Raw genomic sequence first — 15,403 nt, 5'->3', positions numbered from 1 at the left:
AAAGGATAAAAAAGAAAACAAAAAATAAAGGGCCACCAGGCAGGGTAATGACGTCACGGCGTAAGACGTTCCCGCCGGGGATCGTCGCGCCCGCCGCTCGTTCCAGGACGAGGTTTCCTCTTGAGAGGCGTGCACTCGCGTGACACCGAGGGAGGAGAACGTGCTCAGTGTAGGCGAGGAGGACGGGTTGCTCTACGCGCAACTCTTCTTCTTTTCTCTCTCTCTCTCTCTCTTCCCCCTCCCCCCCGGTTAGCTTCCGGCGCCACTACCGCCATCACTCTCCAGCCAGCACCTGGCCCCGCCCCTCGTGCGCGGGGCGCGCCTCGTGCTGGACAATAGCGGCGTTGCCGCAGCCGAGCGGTGTCTCCTCCAAATCAGGCCGGGACTGCCGCAGTTAAAGCAGCCTCCGGGCTCGCCCGCTACGACCTGAACTAACGGCGGCGATGCCGCCGTCCCGGCTACGGAGCTGACCGAGGGACTCGGTATTCGAGCTGGAGGCTTGATGTTGGTTTCTTCCGGATCATCCTCTAGGCTGCCTCTCCGCTTCCCCTACGCGAAGCTCGCCGAGCCCCGGCTCGGACGGTTAGAAAGAAGTCGTTTCTAGCGCTGCCCGGGTTTGCGTGGGGCAGGTTGAAAGCGGTGAGCCGGGCCTGCCTTAATCCCGGAGCCGGGCCTGGCTTGCAAGGATTGGCACCCCAGAAGACGAGGAGGTGGCGGCGGCGGTGCTGCCCCCGTTTCAATGGAAGTATGCTATCAACTGCCGGTGCTGCCTCTGGACAGGCCGGTCCCGCAGCACGTCCTCAGTCGCCGGGGGGCCATCAGCTTCAGCTCCAGTTCTGCGCTTTTTGGCTGCCCCAACCCCAGGCAGCTTTCTCAGGTGAGGGCCCCTCTCGCTCTTCCCCGAGGCGGAGACCTTGGAAGGAGGGGCAGGAACCCCCCCCCCCCCAGAATATCCGTGCGGGACCCCGAGGGGAAAAAAGGGATGGCTTTGGGGGAAAAAAACCAAAAACCTCGGAGGCTGCAACGTGCAAAGGTTTCGAGTCCTCCAGCCCTGTTCGGTCAGGCGAGAGGGAACAAAAGCGGGCGGTAGGAAGATTAGGCCAGATAGCGTGCAACCAGATAAGGTTTTGAGTTAGCGGCTCAGGCAGGCAAAGCTCGGGACACGCGAAAGACGCACCGAAGCACAGCTTCACTCTGCGGAATTGCCCTCTGTCGGTCTCTGCTCGTCTCCGGTTTTTATTTTTGTTAACACTCGTGGGTTTTTTTGGGTCACCTGTAGCTGGGTAGTAATGCTGTAGATCGCCAAGATTGCTTTTCATGAGTTTTTTTGTTGATTTCTCTCTCTCTCCTACGAACCGACTAGAGACAGCCTGTGATTTTATCCTGGTCGTAAGGCAAGAAAGGGGGGAAGAGGATGAAATTGGTTATTTGGTAAGGTAGCTGGGGTGATACCTTTAGAGGAGGTATTCAGTCTTTTCATCCTTAATATTTATAGTAGTTACGAGAGTTACTAGGATATAATGAAGCTGTTGTAAACCCTTCAGGTTTTAGTGAGGAGTCTTCAGCTGAATCATGCTCATCCGTTAAAATATTTTGCAAAAGATTGCCACATATATTTTTGTTCTGTCTTTTTCAGGCAGTTTAAATATGTCTCTTATAGGTTTTTCAAGTAAATACACTGTGAGTCCAATGTGAATGATACCAGTAATAAATTTAACCATAACAAATGTAGGTAGGTGGTGAAATGTGAGAAAATAGATTATGTTGCCATTTTTGGCGCTCTTCAAATGTTTTGAGGATTGGGTTATCCATCTGTTATTGCCCTGATGCAGTCTGCTTAGATTTCCCTGTGAATGATAACAAATCCCTGAATCTTATAAGGCATTTGTCCAGAATTAGAGCTATATATTTGTTTTATTTTTGCAATATTCCAGGTATTTGGGCAAACCATAATTTTATTCAAACTTCTAAGGGTGCAGGTTCCTTTCAAATTTGAAATAGTTCTTTCTGGCTAATACTATTCACAAATGAAGAGGAAACCAGTTATTCTTTGGTTTCTTTTTGAGTTTAATAGCACAACAAAATATGCTACAGAATGTGAAGTATAAAAAATTAGTTGATAATAGAGGCAAACTTAAATTTATTAGGATTGTGTCTAAAGAAATATCACTGATAGAAACTATATTGACTCCAAATTTATGTGAAATACTAGATTGCAAATTATTCAGAAGGAATATGTGCTTATTTTAAAGAATTCAGAGGCGAATTGGTGAAATATAATGTCAATGGTGTATTGAAAGAATGCTGACTGAAGTAGTCCTGTCATGTACTCTCAAAATCTGAGGATAGGAAGACATGGGGTGTTTGATGTTTGGAAAATAGAAATAGAATTTTAAACATGTCATTTTGTTTGTGTGATGATCCATAACAAAACATAACTGCAGTTTTTGAGCCATCCCATAGATATTCTTGAATTGAGATTAAGGCACTAGCGCTGGGATTTTAGGTGATAATATCCTTTGATCTCAGACATTAAATATGCTTCCAATTGAACTGATTTAGTAAAACCTGAGTTGAAGCAAGGGACTTGGGATCAAAATTCTACCTTTATGTAATAGTAGAAATTACGTCCAATTGATTTTTATGCATTTGGTTACCTGAGTAGTTAATATAACTAAGTTGGCTGATAGTGGAATTCATATTCTGTTAATTAGTTATATCCTTTGGGAATAGAAAATACATTCAAGAAAAAGTTATTTGTGTTTATTGCTTAGCAGTTTAGCTATTATGCTATAAATTATATGCTAGGATATTATCAATAGAAACTGCTATGCAGAATGGTATTAACTTTGAAAAGAAGATTGATAGCTTTTGCTTACAATGGTTGACATCTTGTAAATTAAATGATTGTAGGCATTGATATTTCTTTTACAAACATTAGTCATTCTTACAAGGAATTTATAGTTTACAGTTAATTTAATATTTTCTTTCCACAATTCTTTATACTGAAGAATGTTTAATATTAATTATGAAGTCTCAAGTGTTCAGTAAATAATTTGATTGTGTTTATACAAAATGACTGTTCTTAAGGACAAACCATTTGGATAAGGTAATTATTAATGGAATGTATAAAAGGGCAAGTTTTATTTCAGTTATTAGGATATTAAATTGTTTTTTACAATATTTAGTTACAACTATATTAGTACTAACTTTTAATTAGTACAACAGAAAATACTGAAAGACTTAAATCTCTGCTGCTGACAGTAAATTACAATTAGGATTATTTTATTTATTAATTAAATTTATATGCCACCCAGGTTATTGCCAAGTGACTCTGGATGGCTTATAAATATCATAAAAACAAAGGTACAAAACAGTAAAACATTAAATATTAAATAAGAGACTAAAAAAGTTAAAAACGCAGACTACCATGATGTGGCAGTATGATCTTCTCCTTAGGGCAATAACCATTTCCAACATGGAATGTCCCCATTGAGGCCCCAAGTCAGTTGACAGAGCCAGGTTTTTGAAAGATCAAGAAGGTGGGGGCACATAGCTTGAGGGGCATAATATTCCAGAGGGTGTGAGCCTTGGCAGAAAAGGCCTTTCTCCTTTTTGCCACCAGCTAGAATTCCTTGACTCATAGGGTTTGCAGCATACCCCTTCTTCTGGAATGAATGGCTTTAAGGGTTTTAAGGTCATAAAGCAACACATTGAATTGGACATGAAAGCAGACTGGTAACCAACGCAGCTTATGCAACAGCAATGTTACATGCTGTTCAAGGGATAACTGCTGCCAGCATTTAAGAATAAAGGTTTAGAAAATGAAATGCAACAACTGAATATTAACAGCTCTAATATATAACTATAATCCATATTCAAAATTATGATGAGCAGGGCCCAACTTTTTTTTAAATGAGCAGATATATATTACTGTATTAACCTCATCTAATTTGCTCCCTTGCAGAATACTAGAAACAGAAACGAGAGTGTAAAATCCACTCTAGAAAGCCTATTAACTCTCTAGTGAATAAACTCTAAGGTTCAATATCCTTAGAAAAAGTTCATTCAGGTTATTTTATAAAAATATAAATAGGTGATAACATTGACTGACTTGAGGACATTTTGATCAGTATCTTACCTTTGGGCACATAAGTAATCTTTTGTTTTTTTCTTCTTCTAAGTTTCAGTGTATTTTAATGAGTAACTGGATCTGAACTTGAAACAAACCTAGTTTGAGCTCCAAATACTTCAGTAAGATTGAAACTCTACTCATAAGTTCATAACAGTCTGATTTGAATGTGAACCAAGTACTCTAAATTCAAAATATTTTACATATCCCTGAACAAATGTTATGGAGATTTAAATTTTTCAGTGAAATTTTTTAGCTATTGTATATATATTGTGCTCTCTAAATCTTAACTTTTTAAATCCATTCTTTTTCTTTAGGGACCATCAGAAAACCAGTTTTTATGTCATCTAAATACTCCTTTTAATGGGGCTGGTGGTTTATAAACCGTGGACAGGAAGTCTGGATTTAAACCTGCATATGCAGTTGTACCTCTTTGTTGCCTCAGAAAGCCATTTTCATTTTCAGATAGTAGAGATTTTTCAGTTGATGAAAACTACATAGAATTACAGAATTCTGAAGGGGTCTCTAAACTTCTGCACCTGCCATATTCATTATTTTTTCCTGAAGCTGTAAACAATTGTAAATGTACATTTGAATATACAGAAACATGGTATAAATATGTTGTCATTAACTTTGTACCATATACAGATTGTGACAGCTTCATTTTATTTAAAGATTTATTGAAATATATAATTGGAGAGGGTGTCTAAACTTTTGTATACAACTGCTGTTTAGTCAGGATTTTTATAGTTTCACGTCTTCTTCTCTTTCCTGTTTTGTTTGTATGTATCCTTAGAAAGTAATGAGCTTTTTTCCCTAGTACTGGCACTGTCAATTATCAGACACTCTAATGACTTTGCATTGTTTCCAGATCTGTTAATGGAACTTGTATACCTTTTTGTTATAATTAGAGTGGTGCTTTCTGACTGGGGAGTGTCTGTCACCTGGCACTCGTGCTCAATATTATACATATTTAAATGGACTTATCTTGGTAATAATACAGAAACGATTTGTTAGTACCTTCCTTACATTTGATACTGGAGTTTCTTCTAAGTATTCACCTTTCTTATATTTACAAACTCCTATCTGTCTTACCTCCATTGTGGATTATTGTTAATACTCCATTCTTTGTTCAACTACTGGCAAAAGATCTGGCTAGTTTTACTGCCTAAAACAGAGGTTCCCAATCTTGAATTATCATAGGAGTGGAGTCTTACTAATATCCAGCCATTTCGGGGAGTTGGGATATCGGAAGGAACTAGTTCTAGTAAGGGATATAGGAAGAAATTCGTTTAAATATGTTTAGCAATTTAAACCTCTTGAGTGACTTGTTTTTTCTGTGCACTGTGCACTAGTAAGTTCACTGTAAAATATGATTGGATGTAGCCAAAATATGTGCCATTGGCTTTTTAACTAAGAACCATCATTTTATAATTGATTTTAGAGAATTAAGATGAGTGGAATGTGAAGAAAAGTATGCCATCTAAGGCTAGTCTTTTTAAACATGATTAAAGTTTGAACTTTTGTCCTTTACTGGAACATTTATTTACAATGGTTTTGAAATAAAATTAGAAATTAAGACACTTTAAAAAAAGTAGAAATAACATATGTTTTTAATTTTCAGAGACGTGGAGCAATTTCCTATGACAGTTCTGATCAAACTGCATTGTACATTCGCATGTTAGGTAAGTGTGGATGCTTATTGAGATTCCAGATCTCTCTTGTTAAGTAGACAAAATGCAGAATGCATTTTAATAACTTTGGGTTTTTTGGTCCATTGCTTTCAGATACTTCTAATTATTTACATTTAATTTGGTACCATTTTCATATTGAATCAGACACTAAAAATACATCTGAAGATGATTTAAAAAAAGGAAGATATGGGCTGTCCTGTAATTCAGATTTCATTAGGAAGAAAATATGGCAGTGGAGATGCAAATACATAAGAGAAATACTGAAGAACATGCCAGATATTAAATATATGATACTGAAGAGCCATGCATTTACATTTATACAATATATAAATTGTATACATGTATTTATTTGTAATGTACATTATTTGTGTTACAGGTTAGCTCTTGTAGTTATAGTTCTTGTGTTGAACATGGAGAGATTAAGCAAATGCCAAGTACATATAAGATTAAGAATCTATTATGTTTAAAGATAGTTGGAATGACTCATGAACAAATACTTGTATAGGAATGAGTTTCAGCTTAAGTTGTAAACTAAATATTGTCACGTGCTAGCAATTTTGAAATCGTGCAAGTTCAAAACAGAGAAAAAGATATAGAAGGAATTTTAATATAAATTATTCAGATTAGTTCCTTAGACAGAGAGAAATATATCATCATAAGTGATTTTACTTGTTGCAGCCTTTGCAGTGACTTCTGTTTAGGTTATTCATTATTACAAATTTTGCAGAAATGCGTTAATGCTGACTTTTAGAACACTGAACCCTAAAGTAAGTTCATTTGTTAATACTGAACAATCCTCAGACAGTAAGTGTTGGATGATATATCTACTAATTTTAGTTTAGTACCTGCTAAAATCATAGTAGAATCTCTATGCATCCCCAGATTAAAAAAACCCCTTGTAATCCTGTTGCATATGTGAAATCGAAAGTAAGTGATTCCTTAAAAATAATTACAATATATTAAGTCTAAATTTCCTTTCTGGTATCTAGTATCTACACAATTATTTTTTGTTTATTATATAGGCAAGTTCAGTCTGATTTGGCAAATTTCATTCATCCCTGTTTACTGCTGTGCCACAGACACTAACCTCCCTGTTTGTTTTAATTTCCTCTGTGGTATTTGTTGGTATTTGGCAACACTAGGAAAGTATTTATTTTTATTGTTTCATTTAAGTTAACAAGCCTTAGTTGATTAAAAAGCACTTCCAGCAGTTTGCCAGATAAGGCAACAAATCCAGAGGCCGGTCCTTCCATGAAAGTGAAACTTGAAAGTAGCTTTGTCCCATTATTAAACATCTAATTTCCGAATCTGAGTTTCAGTACAGACATCATACAGTTTATCTAGACTATTCTGAAAGCCAAAAGCAATGGTGTTGAGTCCAGGTAGTTTAGAATTACATTATAATTGCTAGAAGATACCTTCTGATTGTTCAGAAAAAGTAACAGTGTTACTATAGTACGGTATGTAGCTCCCAAACCAAAATAAGATAAAAATAAGTAAGATAGTCAGTAGTGCCAAAGGCATGGGGGCTTCACTCACGCCACCAGATCTCAGTTGAGACACAGTTCTACCAGGTTGTTCTCAATGCAAACACTTGTAAGATACAAATCAGAAGTGAATCCATGTAAAAGTCCAGTTTAATAAAGGCATAGAGCAAAATATGTATACTACCTGGTGGGTAAATTCATCTAGATTTGGACTCTGGCTAGAGTCCAAATCTAGATGAATTTACCCACCAGGTAGTATAAATATTGAGTTGCCTATGCACAACCTTATGGCTTTATCTGGACTGAAATTGATTTTGTGACTCCCAGTGAGGTTGATACCTCCCGCTGAACATTCCACTGAATTTGGCCACCTATTTGCTAGGTCCAGTGTCCTCCTGGGTCTTTTGGTTTGGTCCATGTGGTGGTATTGACATCTTTATGGGAGAGGGTGAAGAAGAAGGCTTGAAGAAGGAGGTGGTACAGCTCCTTTTAAAGAGACCATTGCTGGATTCTTTCCTTCTGGATAGTTATTGTCCAGTTTCTAACCTTCCCTTTATAATGTAGGTTGTTGAAAAAGTGGTTGGATAGTTCTTGTAAAGGGTCTTGAAAAAGCAGATCATTTGAATCCATTTCAGGCTAGGTTATTGCACAGAAATAATACTGGTCACACCTTGATGACTTTTGGTGAAGATGGGATGGGGGTGGTATGTCCATCCTTGTGTTTCTTGATATCTCAGCATTTTTCAGTACCATTGGCCATTGATATCTTTTTGACTGGTTGCAGAAGCTAGGAGTTGGAAATACTATGTTGCAGTGGTTTGCCTCCTTCTTCAGTGATTAGTCCTAATAGGTATTGACAGAGGGGAGAGGTTGCACCTGCAGCCCCTCAGTGCATTTAGCTTCAAGGCTCAAGGTTTAACACCTACAGGAACCTACATGTTGGGTGACATTGGCAATCAGTTTGGAGTCCAGTATCATGAGTCTGCTGATGACTTGTGCATTGTTAATCCTGGCCAAGGGCTATGAAAGTGTTAATAGCTTCTGGAGGTTGTTCAGATCTGAATTGAGAGACATAGACAACCATGACAGAACCCTGACTGGCTGTGGTTAACCCCCTTTCCCCCACCCCCGGATGTTTTCATCTTTGGCCTTGGATGGAATCACACTTTCCTCTACGAGATTTCTATATACAAGTTGAGAGTCATCTTGAACTCTCAGCTACTGCTCAAAAAGCAGTAAAGTAAGGAGCTCTTATTTTTCTGCTTGTTTATTAGCAAGGTAATTGTTATCATGCCTATTGATGTTTAGATAATCTGGACCACATAGAGTTTTTATTGAACTCTTGGGTCTTAATGTATTCATACGTTAAATTGGTATACATAATACTGCATTGGTGACACAACAATTATGACAGTGTTGGAAAGGTCAATTTGTATAATTTCATTTTTGCATCCAATATACCCAAGTCAGGCAACTGGCAAAAGAGTGGATTGTTAGTTTCATAAGATAGTAACAATCTTTGTCTCATTTTCTCTCTGTTTTTAGATATTGCAACTTGCTTACTCTGTTTTCAGTTTTCAGCAGAAAACCAGTACGATTTGTAAAATGCTGCTAAATTAAGGTTTTGTTTAGTCAATAATCTCTTCTCAGAAGGGATTCAAGGAGTGAAATCAGGAATGGATCTTGAATTTTTTTTAGTTGTTCCATATAAAATACAAATGACTGATTATAGTCAAGAATCTCCCACTGCATTTGCATAAATCTTCCATCCTACATAATGGAGAAAGGAATGCATTCTGGCAACTGGGTCCATTTTGTTGGCAAGTGGCCATAGTAGTTGTTATTGGGTATAATTTAGTGCAGTATTTGAATATGGAATATTTAATTTAGAGAAAAAATAGCAATAAGCCTGAAACTGATAGAACTATTATTGATTCAATTAAATAAAGCATTCATTATGATGAATGTCTTTCTCAGGGACAGATGCTACTTTGAAAACTCCAGTACTTAAAGCAGATAAAGTTGATAAGGTTTTCAAGTGCTTGTCTATTCATCAGTAGTTGAAAGAATCCCTTTGAAAAGAAATATTATTTGTTCTATTCACATTGAGTCTGACTTTTTTAAAGGAACATTATCTTATGTTGCAATTACAATCACACTGATTTTATTCTGCGTTTGTTAAGTTTAATATCCCCTGAGAGATATTCACTGAAACATTTGGAAATGCATAATTCTTTAATCATTTCTGCTTTCTTCTTTTTATTTATAGCGTTTCCTGCTTGAGCAGTGGGTTAAGCTAGAAGACCTCAAAGGTCTCTTCCAACTCTGTTAATCTGTTATTTTGTCAAGATGCTTTCTTACATTCTAAATAATCCTATAACTATAAAATTAAGAAAGGATTCAAAATAAAAAGTTTAAAACTAAGTCTTGAGATTTCAAATTATTTTTGTTATTAATAGATGAATTTATGTTCATCCAGATGTGTATAGCCTGAGATCCAGTACATGTGCTCTTCCCAAAGTGTTAAGTGTGGTCTAAGACATTTCTGAAAGTTGTTACCAAATAATATTTGTAATATATTGGAGAAGATTTAATACATAACTGTATTTTAACTACATTTAAATATAAGTGAAATAAATTTAGATTCTGTCCTGGCCCCACTGCTCCAGCATATTATTCCAAGGAAAATTCAGGAAAGATTATGTTACAAATTATAACATATTATTTATCTTAACTATTGTTGGGGAAAAATTCAAAGAATAATCATTAATGGAAATTATATTTCAAATCATGGTATTTGAAGATGGCTTATTTTAATTAATCATAATTAATGTAAACCCAGTTTAGAATGACATCCCAAGCTGTGGTTAATTTAAAATAAAAGTTCTGATTTCCTCACTTTTGAGTTGAAAGAGAGAGTATGGGGAAAGCATAATGTTGAGGCTTAGTGGGAATTGCTCTTCTAATGTTAGATAATAATGATTACCGTATGTACTCAAGTATAAGCTGAGTTTTTCAGCACATTTTTTGTGCTGGAAAAAACCCCCTCGGCTTATACTTGAGTGAGATTCCCCTCTGAAAAAAAAAATGGTGTGGAGCTCCAGAGCTGGGCAGCCGCTTCCCTGCTTCCGTGTTTCCTTTGCAACTTGTAAGCATGGGGGTAATTGGAAGCAGAAAAGTTCTTGCATGAGGATATATTGTTTTTTCTTTTTTTAACTGTTTTTAGGGGGGAAAAAAGACCCACCGTCATGTGAGAATGCTCAGACATGAAATCTATCCGCCGGAAAATAAGTGTGTGTGTGTGTGGGGGGGGGATTTTAACCGAGGGACGACGTAGGGAGAAGGCAAAAACGACGGAAGATCCTTCAGGGGAAACTGAGGGGGAGACTCACCCTTGGTCCAGATGAGCCCCCTTCCCCGCCCCTAAGGAAGAAGAGGCAGCCAGCAAGGGCAAGCAAGCCCCACTTCGCGGACTCTGTCCGTCCTCGCTCCCACCCACCCACCCAAAGCCACGAAGTCCCCCAATTGCACAGCCCAGAATCACCCTCCCCTCAGGGGGCAGCAACGACGCCCGGCATTTCCTGAGACAAGAAGCTCCACCGCGCAATGAAAACGCCCTGGCTCTAGGCTGGTGGGCTCAGAAAACAACGCGAGCCGAGGTGGCTTCGGCTCCGGCTGCCGTTCCTCAGTCCCAGCTGCTTTCAGTCCACTCGGGAGGAGGGAGGAGGTGGTGGCGGCGGCTCGCGTTGTTTTCTGAGCTCTGGGTTCGCGGGCTCAGAAACAACACGAGCCGCCACCACCACCTCCTCCCCTCCTCCCGAGTGGACTGAAAGCAGCTGGGACTGAGGAAACGGCAGCGGAGCCGAAGCCACCTCGGCTGCGTTGTTTTCTGAGCCCATCAGCCTAGAGCCAGGGCGCTTACTGCGCGGTGGAGCTTCTTGTCTCGGAAATGCCGGGCGTCTTGCTGCCCCTGAGGGAGGGCGATTCTGGGCTGCGCGATTGGGGGACTTCGTGGCTTTGGGTGGGTGGGAGCGAGGACGTTGACTTTAAGCGCTGCCGACCGAGTGTTTCACAAATACCAGTGGGACCTCCATCCACCACCACCTCTCCCTCTTTTGCCTCCTTCCTTCTGATCAATCAGGTTTTCCCAGTGTTTGCTCACAGCTGCGTTTTCTCTTCTGCCGTGCTAGGCGTTGAACACAGGGATTTCTGATTCCCCTTACACACGCGTGGATATGCCGCGGGGCGTTTTCTTCCAAATGCCCCACGGGCAGAGAACACTGACTTTCATGATAGTGAGATCGTTTCCCAAATTAATTGATTCACTAACCCAAAAGAAGATGATGATGATGACAGTGGGAGGCAGGAGTCACTCTCTCCCTTGCGAGAAAAAAGCAAGAGCCGTTCTTATGATCTCTCTCTCTCTCTCTCTCTCTCTGGAATACAGTCAAGCCCTTTCCAGCACACGCGATCCTCCCCCTCCGCTCTGCACCTTGCAAATGCAAAAACCCCGGGATTTTGCATTTGCAAGGTGCAAAGTGGCGGCGGCGGATCACATGTGCTGGAAAGGGCTTGACTGTATTACGGGGAGAGAGAGAGAGAGAGAGAGAGAGATCATAAGAACGGCTCTTGCTTTTTTCTCGCAAGGGAGAGAGTGACTCCTGCCTCCCACTGTCATCATCATCATCTTTTGGGTTAGTGAATCAATTAAACCTTTCATGATAGTGAGATCGTTTCCCATATTTCCCTTAAATCAGGGAAGAAATCAGAAACAAACCTTTGGACTAAGAATAAGCCTGTTTCTATGATGCCATTTTTGTTCACTGCAGTGTGAAAAGTGAAAAAAACACACTTCTTTTTCTTCATCTTCTTCCCTATTTACTGGTCTCTTTCAAAGAGGAAATTGTGAACATCAAACTTATTCTCAACTGAACTAGTGAAAGTTTTTATTGGTATCTATTTTTATTTTTGAAATTTACCAGTAGCTGCTGCATTTCCCACCCTAGGCTTATACTCGAGTCGATAAGTTTTCCCAGTTTTTTGTGGTAAAATTAGGTGCCTTGGCTTATATTCGGGTCGACTTATACTCGAGTATATACGGTAGGTACATTCACATGCAGGCTGCTGCAAGTGGTTGAAATCCATTTAGGTGCAGGATTGGATTTGAATTTCCCAAACTGCTATTCTAAAATAAGATGCTGCTGTTGAAGCCAATGTCGTTTACTTTCCTAAGCATTGTGTAAGTACTAAGACTAAGAATTGCAAAATGAAAACAAACTGCTTCTTTTTTGGCTGATGGGAACAGCTAGATTTATCTTCCCCCTGCTGCTATTCCCTTCCTTTCCAGTGGCAGGTTGTAGCTGGGTTGTAACTCCTCAGGCAATTGATCAAGGGATTATTTCATTTAGAGGTATGGAGAAGTCAATTCCTTACATTTTCTGTTTTTGTAACTGACTTCGGTCTGTCTTTTCATCATTCAACTAACTGGTAGCTCTTTGTTGTGAGTTGGGTGGCTGTATCCATTTATTTAATAATAAATAAACAAATAAACATAGCCTTTGAAGCTCTGGCACCTCCAGATGCATGGACTCCAACTTCCAGATTCCTTAGTTAACATTACCATTGCTGAGTATTCTTGAGAAATCTGGGAAAGCTGACAAATCCTCATATTTAGAGGATTTAGGGAACTTCAACTATAATGGTCCTGATAGATTAATTCTGAGAAAATTGTGTGATTGCTACTAGTGACAGTGAAAGTTACATTGAAAGTGACTTTCACTTCTTTTTGGTTAGGATTTTTGTAAAAAAAAAACCTTTGTAAAAACAACTAACAGCTTTCCATTTGTAGCTTCTGTAGAAGGAAGGAAGGAGTTAGTAGAACTGAAAAACTACTATACGTGAATACATTTTTATTTATTCCCTTGCAGGATAACTTGATTTTCTTCAAACTTGCTTCTATTTCCATCTGAAGCATTTCTTATAATTCAGTACTTATGCATTTAAATAGATGTAAGTAGATTCCTTATTAGAAAAGCCATATCAGTTTATAGATAAGCTCATTGTTTTAGAAGAAAAACTCTGGTTGTAAGACTAACATAATCATGACATGCGAAGTGTTTCTGCAAAAGTTGACATAACATATAACACAAAATAAAATGAAATCTTATCTTAGATATAAGCAGACTTGTAGCAATATTTTGAAAAACATCCCATAATAATAAAATCATCACCAAATACCAGAGCCCTGGTGGTGCAATGGCTAGAATGCAGTATTGCAGGCTGACTCTGCTCACTGCCAGCAGTTTGATCCTGACCAGCTCAGGTTTGACTTAGCTTTCCATCCTTCTGAGGTCAGTAAAATGAGGATCCAGATTATTGGTGGAAATATGCGGATTCTGTAAACCTCTTCGGGTTGTAAAGCACTGTGAAGCTGTATATAAGTACTATTGCTATTGCTAAAGGCAGCTTTATTTGGAACAGCTTACATCCTGCAATAGAACCTTTAATATTATTAAACAACAATTGCGATCCCTTTCTCTTTCTTTGGGAAAGACTTGATAAATGGACAAAAATGTCAAATCCAGTCAAAATCCTGGCTGAATTGTGATTCATCATAATATAAAATTTGGACCTATTGAAGAAAAAAGTTATACAATAATAGTATATATCTGAGTTCTGAGTACAATTTGTATCATGTCAGCTTTTGGCATATCTGTGAAGTATTTCTATAATTTGAAAAAAAAAATCTAGGCATTGGTAAATATTGATTAAGAGCTTTTGGTGTAGGTGGTTAGGTATCAAACTAGAAAGAAGGAGACAGTTTTAGTTCCATCTTTGGTATGAGAAGCCAGCTGGGTGACCTTGGGTTAATCACTTTTTTTTCAGGTTTAGGTAGGGGGCAGCGGCAACCACTTCTGAAAAACTTTGTCAAGAAAATTGCAGGGACTTATTCAGGTAGTCTCTGAAATTAAGACATGATTGAATGGAAGAAAAAATAATTATTTATTGTTTTGCCAGTATAAACATAACATTATTATAGAAGATGCTTATTTTTGTTGAAGGGGAAATACTTGCAGTAATTTTCATGTTAATACTACATTTTGATATTTTAATGACTGATATAATCCAGTTGAACATAAATAAATTCTAATGGCAATTACTATAATTTTGAAAATTATAAATGTAGGATTGTATACATTAGAAATCTACTCAACTGATATATTTTAGAAAAATGATTTGATACTGAAGAGAAAAAAAGAATTTTGATATTTTTCTTATGTTTTTGTCATTATGGTAATTTAGCATATATATTAAATGTAAATATATATCTAGTGAATTGTGTATGAGAAGGTAGGAAAGGAATTTGTAACAAGCAGGGAATTGGATATTTGAAAAAAACTTCAAACTTGTGAAATTGCATCTAAGGTAAAGGTGCTGTATTATTGTTACGCTAGATCCACAGAACATCTACACCTTGCAACTGTAGTCAGTTGCATTTTTCTCTGTAGCTCTTCGACATGGTATATTTCACTCTTGACCCTATTTCCAGGAGATGTACGAGTAAGAAGTCGGGCAGGATTTGAAAGAGAGAGAAGAGGTTCTCATCCATACATTGATTTCCGTATTTTTCACTGTAAGTATTTAATAGTAGTACAGTAATGAAGAATTCCATTTGTGTTTGGCTGCTGCGCGTATAGTCATACCAGGTTTTATTAACTAATATTTCCAATTTACGGAAATAATTTCTATTTGAAATGTTGTGAACACACTCTATGTAGAATATTGCAGTATTGTTTCTTAAGCTATATTATACCAAGTTGAAAAAAAATGCACAATGAATTCAGGCTTTTGAATGAGTGAGGATACAAACACAACAGTTGTCTCCAGATCTCTAAATTCAAATACATCTTTTCCTGGGATAATGCAGTGCAATAACTGCAGAGGGTAATTGAATAATCTTTTGAAAAAAAAAACAAAATTCTCTACTTCACAGATTAGGGCATAATTAGAGAATCTCATTCTTGTGTAAATTTACTAATTCCATTGGCAAAGAGGCAATATTTTATAGGGATGTAAAACTCCTCTTATCT

The 15,403-nt window shown here is 38.1% G+C and overlaps 1 protein-coding gene and 1 long non-coding RNA gene across 4 annotated transcripts in view; both read left to right on the top strand.

Moving 5' to 3' along the window:
- The first annotated feature begins 55 nt into the window (after positions 1 to 55).
- Positions 56 to 15,403, top strand: part of PDE7A (phosphodiesterase 7A) — a 46,262-nt gene continuing 30,914 nt past the window's right edge. Inside the window, exons 1-3 of one of the 3 annotated variants that reach the window (XM_087931313.1) lie at positions 56 to 169; positions 5,757 to 5,817; positions 14,863 to 14,946. In XM_087931313.1, the coding sequence (XP_087787439.1) occupies positions 5,811 to 5,817; positions 14,863 to 14,946 (91 nt within the window). In that variant the 5' untranslated portion in view covers positions 56 to 169; positions 5,757 to 5,810. Of the gene's footprint in view, positions 878 to 5,756; positions 5,818 to 14,862; positions 14,947 to 15,403 lie in introns of all 3 variants that reach the window. The other 2 variants (XM_087931311.1, XM_026706131.2) reach the window with 2 other exon arrangements.
- Positions 10,954 to 12,081, top strand: LOC148126397 (uncharacterized). Its single transcript, XR_015743225.1, has 2 exons — positions 10,954 to 11,043; positions 11,915 to 12,081. It is a non-coding gene; the product is annotated as an uncharacterized LOC148126397 (long non-coding RNA).

The sequence above is a fragment of the Pseudonaja textilis genome, chromosome 3 (assembly GCF_049901715.1).
Source record: "Pseudonaja textilis isolate UNSWEBS1 chromosome 3, rPseTex1.2, whole genome shotgun sequence".
Lineage (NCBI taxonomy): Eukaryota > Metazoa > Chordata > Lepidosauria > Squamata > Elapidae > Pseudonaja > Pseudonaja textilis.
This window is presented reverse-complemented; position numbering and strand designations above follow the sequence as displayed.